At 45.4% G+C, this 8,987-nt stretch overlaps 1 protein-coding gene across 1 annotated transcript; it reads left to right on the top strand.

The window, feature by feature from the left end:
* Positions 1 to 993: 993 nt before the first annotated feature.
* LOC134286848 (uncharacterized) lies at positions 994 to 7,600 on the top strand. Its single transcript, XM_062848533.1, has 3 exons — positions 994 to 1,249; positions 1,305 to 7,537; positions 7,581 to 7,600. Exons 2-3 carry the CDS (start codon positions 1,759 to 1,761, stop codon positions 7,598 to 7,600), a joined length of 5,799 nt encoding a protein of 1,932 aa, XP_062704517.1. The 5' UTR covers positions 994 to 1,249; positions 1,305 to 1,758.
* Positions 7,601 to 8,987: the final 1,387 nt, after the last annotated feature.

Here is an 8,987-nt window from a genome sequence, read left to right as displayed (position 1 = left end):
GCCCCGTACGACGGTACTAAATTTCTAGTCCAGTGCTTTACCAATAACCATCCAATAATTAATATACTAAAAGATTTGTATGAAATTAATCCCTCTTGTAGGATCCTAAATTCATTTATTTATTGTTACACTAGAAACATTGTCCCTCTTGATTCAATTAATTTTTATAATCATGACATAAATGTTCACTCTTTTCAACCTTTAATTGACATCTCTTTAGTTTTGGAAATAAAACAAATTCCATACTATGAGCATTATCGATTTGCTAAATTGTTATTTGACCGTAAATTTGGTGAAATTGAACCTCAGTATTTATTTTATACAGATGGTTCATTCATTAGAAATAGTACTGGATTTGGAGTTTATAATATTGAGGTGGCTCATTTTTTTAAATTGAAATCTCCTTGTTCCATTTTTGTTGCTGAATTGATTGCTTTATATTTCACATGCAGTGTTATTGAAGGGTATTCTCCAAATTTGTACATCATATGTACTGATAGTTTGAGTTGTTTAAATGCAATTAAATCAACAAATTTCAATTTTAAAATTCATTACATAATCATAATGCTGAGAAAATTAGTATACGATTTACAACGTCGAGGATTTATTATAAAATTTGTGTGGGTTCCTGCACATTGTCAAATTTTTGGTAATGAACAAGCTGATTGTTTGGCCAAATTAGGTGCTACTCGTGGTATTATTTATGAACGTAATATTTTTCATTCGGAATACTTTGCTGAAATCAAACAAAAATCGAAATCTTCTTGGCAAATTGATTGGGATTGTAGTGATAAAGGTCGTTGGTGTCATTCCATTTGTCCTGTTGTGGATAAAAAACCTTGGTTCAAACATTTATCTACTAGTAGAAATTTTATTTGTCTGTTTTCAAGACTTATGTCTAATCATTATATTTCTAATAGTCATTTATATCGTATCAATATTGTAGATTCAAATTTATGTATTTGTGGTGAATCATATCAAGATATTTGTTGGCCTACCCCATTAGGCCAGCGCGCACATCTATCACCGCAGTATTCTCTGCCAAACGAACGGTGTGATGGATGACATAGGAGTGACAGGTATACGGCCTGTCACCGGGTGAGTGAAGGATATAGATAAATTGCATTGTCACTGCTTGATTATATCTAAACAAGTAAGCTTAATTCTAGTGTAATTTACATTGAAATCATTCCTTAAACTAGTGAACTATAACAAAAATTATACTATTTGGTACATGCACCTAATACTGGTAAGATTATCTACCTAAAATTACTGAAATCGATCTAAAACTAAACTTATACTAGGAAACCTAAACTGCTGTACTTCCATCCCGTGTCACCCAGAGCAATCTATGATCTACCGATTCGGTAAGAAATAAGGTAAAGAAAATCTTCGAAACTTTGCTAACTATATGGTTTACTAGGAACTACAGCTAAGCTCACCTTTGATCAAGAATTATACGACACATTAAGGGAAAACTAAACGTAAGTAAGCTCAAACCATACATTATGCATACACTGATCTACAGGGGTCTACCAACCCGCTGTCACGTAGCAGAAACACTATAGATGATTCATTGTAATTGTAAGCTGAATTTATATCTTTTCATAGGAAAATTATATTCTTATATGTTACTACCACTATCCGGATCGTGCGTATGTTATTACGTTTCCGGTAAAGAATTATAATTCCGGAAAATTCCCTCCCGTTGGACTAAATCCAACATCATATAATTTTCGTTTATACGAATCGAGCGTGATGCCTAGTCGCGGTGTTATTAAATCGGGTGGCAAAGGAGATAAAGGTGCGCGGCCGAAGGAAACTGGTGATCTTTGTGCTGGTGGTGATGATGGTGATAATCCAGAAGTGGTGTTTGTTGGAGAAACGTGCAAGACGTGTCGAGGACCGGACAACGAAGAGATGGTTCAGTGCGACAGATGCGATGGGTGGTACCATTTTTCCTGCGTGGGCGTATCAGAGGAAGTTGCCGACAAGAGCTGGAGTTGCACTAACTGCGTCACAGCGAAATGGGTCCAGCGAACTAGAACAGCTTCTGAAATAAATGTCATACAGGAGAAGGTAACACTCGATAGAACGTCAACTAGAAGCCAGCCCACTGAGAACATCGCAACAAGCACCCGCGCTAATATAGTGATCCCTCCAAAGTCTGTCCTTCAGAAGTCTACATCAGCGGGGCCAGTTCCAGTCAACAGTGGTGGCGGGCGGAAAGTTCCTCTGAATGCAGATCAAGGGAAGCAGCAATCGCCATTGCTAGTCAGCGATGGTAACACAGGCACAGGTGTTCAAATTCGAGAAGTGGAGAAGGCCCTGTCACAGGTTTCGGTTTCTTCGTCGCAAAAATCAGCGGTGCAGCGTGCAAAACTGCAACTGATGCGACTGGAAGAAGAACGGCAATTTCAGCAGCAGCAAGAAGAGCGCCGACAAGCTGCAGAACAACGGGCAGCGCAGGAGCATCGTGAGTACTTGGAGCGAAAGTACCGTCTGTTGGAAGAAGTCGTCAGCGAAAAGAGCTCTGGGAGTCGCAGCGAGGCGTCAAGTCGTATCAACGATTGGGTACGAGATGCCAAACAACATCAGCAGACAAACGCACCAGAAATTGATGATTTCGACGTAGAGCACCTTCAAGTTCCTACAGGCAACGTGGAGCAAGGCCACGCCGCTGGTCAGCTCGGGGAAGCTCGTATCCGATTCGAGCCAAATGGCCAGATTAGATCGGCTAATGTGCACACCGGTCAACGACTCCACTGTTGTCCTCCTATTCAACAGCAGCACTCCACATCGCGTCCTGAATTTGCCAGCCACTTGCGACAGTCAGGACTAACGATGCAGATGCACCCTGCCAGTCAGCAAGTTGGACTATCAGACAGGTATCCGTCATCTCGGCAAGTTTTGCCAACGATGTTAAACGCCAATAAACGAACAACGTCGCAACAACCTGCGAGCTCAATTCTCAGACCGCCTTTCAACTCTACCACCTTCGACGGGCAAGTCGTAGTACCTCCGGCGTGCTCTACCGGTATTCACCCGCGCATTCCTCGGGAAAATATCGGTGTCTCCCAAGCATCAGACCACGGAACGTATGATGACGAGTTCCAGCTCTCTCGTTCGCAAGTAGCAGCCAGACAAGCGGTTCCGAAAGAACTCCCTCAGTTCAATGGAGATCCGGAGGACTGGCCAGTATTCTTGTCGATGTACAACCGTACGACAGCGATGTGTGGGTTTTCTGACGAAGAGAATATAGTACGACTGCAGAAGAGTCTGAAAGGCAAAGCCTACGAAGCCGTCAAGAGCCGTTTGATCCACCCTGGGAATGTTTCAGGCATCCTGTCAACATTGAAAATGCTGTTCGGCCAACCAGAGGTCATCATTCAGTCGCTGATTGAAAAAGTGAGTACGCTACCAGCAATTCGGGAGGAAAGGCTAGACACACTGGTAGAATTCGCTGTGCACGTACAAAACTTCTGCGCAACAGTGGATGCCTGTGGACTGCAGGAGTATATGTACAACGTTTCTCTACTCCATCAGTTGGTCAGCAAGCTGCCACCCTCGCTTAAACTTAATTGGGCACAGCATCGACTAGTAGCTCCTACGGTCAACTTGGCGACCTTCAGCTCGTGGATCTATTCTCTAGCGGAGGCAGCAAGCGTTGTCACCTTTCCATTGTCGACACAACAGGAGAAGTCCGCCCGAAATGAAACTCGAGGGCCAAAAAAGGGAAATGCGTACCTCAACGCCCACTCTGAGGCGTCTTCTGAAGAAAACAAGGAAAGTGCATCGAAGGAACACACTGCGACAAAGCCAACTCCGGTGAAACACACCTGCCCTATCTGTAACGAGTATTGCAAGTCCGCAGACAAATGCAAGCGCTTCTTGGAGCTCACTAGAGACTCACGGTGGGCTGCAGTCAGAGAGTTCGGCCTCTGCCGCACTTGTCTACGAATGCACAAAGGAAGCTGCAACGCCAAGCCATGCGGGAAAAACGGATGTGCCTTTCGGCATCACGAGTTGTTGCACAATGACGCGAAGCAGAAATCGCAGAATACTGAAACTACGATCGACAGCGGAAGTTCACCATCTGCACCACCGTATTCTGGTCCGTCGGGTTGCAACAGCCATAGAACAACTGCAAGCTCGGTACTGTTTCGTTACATTCCTGTCATTTTATTCGGCAAAACGGGAACAATGCAAACCTTCGCTTTCTTGGATGAAGGCTCAGAGCTCACTTTACTAGATCAAGAGCTCGCCGATATACTACAGTTGGACGGAACCGAGCGTCCGTTGTGTCTCCGATGGACTGGTGGAACTGAACGATGTGAACCGAATTCTCGAGCGTACAACCTCCAAATTTCCGGAGTTAAAGATGGCAGTAAGCGGTTCGAGATAAATGACGTGAGGACTGTGAAGGACTTGTTGTTACCGCAACAATCACTGGATATGGCCAAACTATCAGAACAGTTTCCACATCTTCGAGATCTTCCGATCGATTCATACCGTGATATACGCCCACGTATTCTGATAGGAACGAAGCATGCACATCTCGGTCTTGTGCTGAGAAACCGTGAAGGAGAATTTGGACAGCCTATTGCAGTCAAGTCACGGCTTGGATGGACAGTATGTGGCGGATCAGGAACAACCCGTGGAGCGAACCTACACCACTACTGTTTCCACATCTGTCCTTGTAACAATACAGCTGACGACGATCTGCACCACGCGATGAAGGAGTACTTCTCGCTTGACAGTCTTGGGGTAACTAAGCCAAATAATCCGCCTCTGTCTATCGAAGATCAGCGTGCACTCTCTTTGCTGCAGCTGCTTACTCGGCGTAAAGAAGGTCGCTATGAATCCGGCCTACTCTGGCGGTACGACGATATCCGCCTGCCAGATAATCGGTGTATGGCTATGCGCCGATTCCAATGTTTGAAAAAACGAATGGAGAAAGAACCGGAACTGCAGGCAATCTTGCATGCCAAGATTGCAGAGTATACGGAAAAGGGGTACGTTCGAAAGCTCAGCGAGGAGGAAATCAACCAAAAAATCTCCCGACGGTGGTACCTACCAGTCTTTCCAGTAATCAACCCAAATAAACCTGGCAAGATACGGATAGTGTGGGATGCAGCGGCCAGCGCTCACGGTACATCGTTGAACTCAGTTCTCTTAAAAGGACCGGATTTATTGTGCTCTCTCTTGGCAATCCTTCTACAGTTTCGAGAGCGTCGTATCGGGCTAACCGGTGACATTCGCGAAATGTTTCACCAGGTGTTGATTAGAGAAGAAGACCAACGCTGTCAGTGTTTCTTCTGGATGAACGATCGTGGTGATACAGAAGTGTACGCTATGCAAGTAATGACGTTCGGAGCATGCTGCTCTCCGACTACAGCGCAGTTCGTGAAGAACTCCAACGCCGATAGGTTCATCAGCAAATACCCAACAGCACATCAAGCCATCACGAAGTCCCACTACGTCGACGACATGCTTTCCAGCGTCGATACTGACGAGCAAGCTATTCAGTTGGCCAAGGACGTGAAGCACGTCCACGAGCAGGGTGGATTTGAAATACGTAACTGGATTAGCAACTCTAAAACCGTTCTCGCTGCTTTGCAAGGGGAGGATATCAACGAGAAATGCCTTGATATGTCAACAGAGCTCGCCACTGAAAAGGTACTAGGCATGTGGTGGAACACAAACGACGATGTCTTCCTTTACAAAGTCGGATGGAATCGCTATGATTCGGCACTCCTAGGTGGTCAACGACGACCAACGAAGCGAGAAGTTCTACGCGTCCTGATGACCATCTTTGATCCTCTAGGATTGATATGCCACTTTCTCTCATATCTGAAGATCCTGCTTCAAGACATATGGCGATCCAGCGTACAGTGGGACGACGAGATAGCCGACGGAGAATACGAGAAGTGGCTCACTTGGTTGAAAGTTCTTCCTCGCATTGAACATGTGAGGATTCCCCGGTGCTATAATTCGGACTACCTCGTGAGTGAAACCGACGACCTCCAGCTCCATACGATGGTAGATGCTAGCGAAAAAAGCACAGCAGCTGTTTGCTATTTACGTTTCGTCAAAGACGATGTTATCCGCTGCTCAATTGTTGCAGCAAAGAGCCGAGTAGCGCCGATCAAGTTCACCTCTATACCCAGACTGGAACTTATTGCCGCAGTCATCGGTGCTCGCTTAGCGCGCACGGTCGAAGAATCACTGTCGTTGCAGATTAACAAGAAGTTCTATTGGTCTGATTCCAGAGATGTCCTGTGCTGGATACACTCGGATCATCGTCGATACAATCAGTTCGTCGGTCATAGGGTCAGCGAGATTCTCGAAACCTCCGAAACAAACGAATGGCGATGGGTACCTGGGAAGCAGAATCCTGCCGACGACGCCACGAAATGGAGTGGCACTCCGGAGTTATCATCCGACGATAGGTGGTTTAAAGGTGCCGATTTCCTTTGGCGCACTGAAGAAGAATGGCCGGAATCATCGAATAGCAATTACTTGACGGACGCCGAACTCCGCCCATCGCTACTGGCACATCACACTCCATTAGCTATCATCAACATTAATGAATTCTCGAGTTGGGAGAAATTACGCAGGGTAGTCGCATACGTTCGTCGGTTCGTCACTAACTGCCGACAAACCCGCTCTGGAAACCCGACTGTCAATGGGCCGCTTTTGACTCACGAGCTTCAAACCGCTGAACGTACGCTCATTTGTCTCGCGCAGTTCGAATCCTATCCCGACGAAGTCACGATCCTTAAAAAATCATCACAAAGCGAAGATGCTGCAACGAAAACCGTTCCGAAGACCAGCTCACTGTTCCAATTGACACCATGGCTGGACAGTTTCGGGATTATGCGAATGCGAAGCCGCATCGCGGCATGCCACTACGTCACCAATGATGCCAAACATCCCATAATACTTGCTCAAAAACACCACAACACCAGCCTGATCATTGGATATTATCACCGGAAATATCATCACCTAAACCACGAAACGGTGATCAATGAGATCAGGCAGAAGTTCCGCATCCCACATTTGCGCGCATGTTACCAGCACGTGCGTAAAGGTTGCCAGACATGCAAGAACAACCGCGCAGTACCAACTCCACCGTACATGGCCGACCTCCCACCCGCTCGTCTTGAAGCCTTTTCCCGACCCTTCACCCACACTGGGGTCGATTACTTCGGTCCAATCGAAGTCACCGTGGGAAGAAGAGTCGAGAAACGCTGGGGAATGTTGGCCACATGTCTGACCGTCCGAGCGATCCATATAGAGGTTGTGCATTCCCTTAGCGCGAGCTCGTGTATTATGGCGCTCCGAAACTTCATGGCACGTCGAGGCACCCCTAAGAAAATCTATAGCGACCGAGGCACGAACTTCGTGGGAGCGAATCGTGAACTATTGCAATTGCACGAAGCGCTCATGGAAGAATTTGCAGATTCGGAAATCGAATGGATCTTCAATCCACCTCTCTCACCGCATATGGGCGGCAACTGGGAGAGGCTAATACGTACCGTTAAGAACAACCTCACAGCGGTATGTTCGTCAGCAAGGCAGTCCGACGAGGTATTAAGAAATTTATTCACGGAAATAGAAAATACCGTCAACTCCAGACCACTATCCCACGTACCGATAGACGATGACTCAGCTCCAGCTTTGACGCCAAACCATTTTCTTATCGGATCATCAAACGGCTGCAAGCCACTTACCAATCTCGACGACAGCGGAGCAGCACTTCGTCAAAACTGGCTAACGTCACAAATTCTGGCAAACCGATACTGGAGGCGGTGGGTATCCGACTATTTGCCGGAAATCACCCGGAGAACCAAGTGGTTTGAACGACCGAAGCCGCTAACCATCGGAGATGTAGTGGTCATTACAGACCCAAATATGCCACGCAACTGTTGGCCGAAGGGGAAAATTATCGGGACCAGAGTCAGCGCAGATGGCCAAGTTCGATCAGCGACTGTGAGGACAACCAGAGGAGTCTACGAACGACCAGCGACCAAATTGGCAGTCCTAGATGTTCAACGCGTCGATCAGTAAGCCCACCGGCAGTTGGTTTACCGTGGGGGAGTGTTGGCCTACCCCATTAGGCCAGCGCGCACATCTATCACCGCAGTATTCTCTGCCAAACGAACGGTGTGATGGATGACATAGGAGTGACAGGTATACGGCCTGTCACCGGGTGAGTGAAGGATATAGATAAATTGCATTGTCACTGCTTGATTATATCTAAACAAGTAAGCTTAATTCTAGTGTAATTTACATTGAAATCATTCCTTAAACTAGTGAACTATAACAAAAATTATACTATTTGGTACATGCACCTAATACTGGTAAGATTATCTACCTAAAATTACTGAAATCGATCTAAAACTAAACTTATACTAGGAAACCTAAACTGCTGTACTTCCATCCCGTGTCACCCAGAGCAATCTATGATCTACCGATTCGGTAAGAAATAAGGTAAAGAAAATCTTCGAAACTTTGCTAACTATATGGTTTACTAGGAACTACAGCTAAGCTCACCTTTGATCAAGAATTATACGACACATTAAGGGAAAACTAAACGTAAGTAAGCTCAAACCATACATTATGCATACACTGATCTACAGGGGTCTACCAACCCGCTGTCACGTAGCAGAAACACTATAGATGATTCATTGTAATTGTAAGCTGAATTTATATCTTTTCATAGGAAAATTATATTCTTATATGTTACTACCACTATCCGGATCGTGCGTATGTTATTACGTTTCCGGTAAAGAATTATAATTCCGGAAAATTCCCTCCCGTTGGACTAAATCCAACAATATTGATCATATAATATTTCATTGTGTTCATTATACATTACCCAGAAAAAAACTTAATTGATAGATTTAAAAGTTTAGGCTTTTCTTTACCTGCATCTGTTAGAGATATTTTAGGTTGTAAATCTTTAGTCATGATGAAAATTC

This window comes from Aedes albopictus, chromosome 2 (genome assembly GCF_035046485.1).
Source record: "Aedes albopictus strain Foshan chromosome 2, AalbF5, whole genome shotgun sequence".
NCBI classification, from domain to species: domain Eukaryota; kingdom Metazoa; phylum Arthropoda; class Insecta; order Diptera; family Culicidae; genus Aedes; species Aedes albopictus.
The sequence above is the reverse complement of the archived record's forward strand: the minus strand, read 5'-3'. Positions and strand labels throughout refer to the sequence as shown.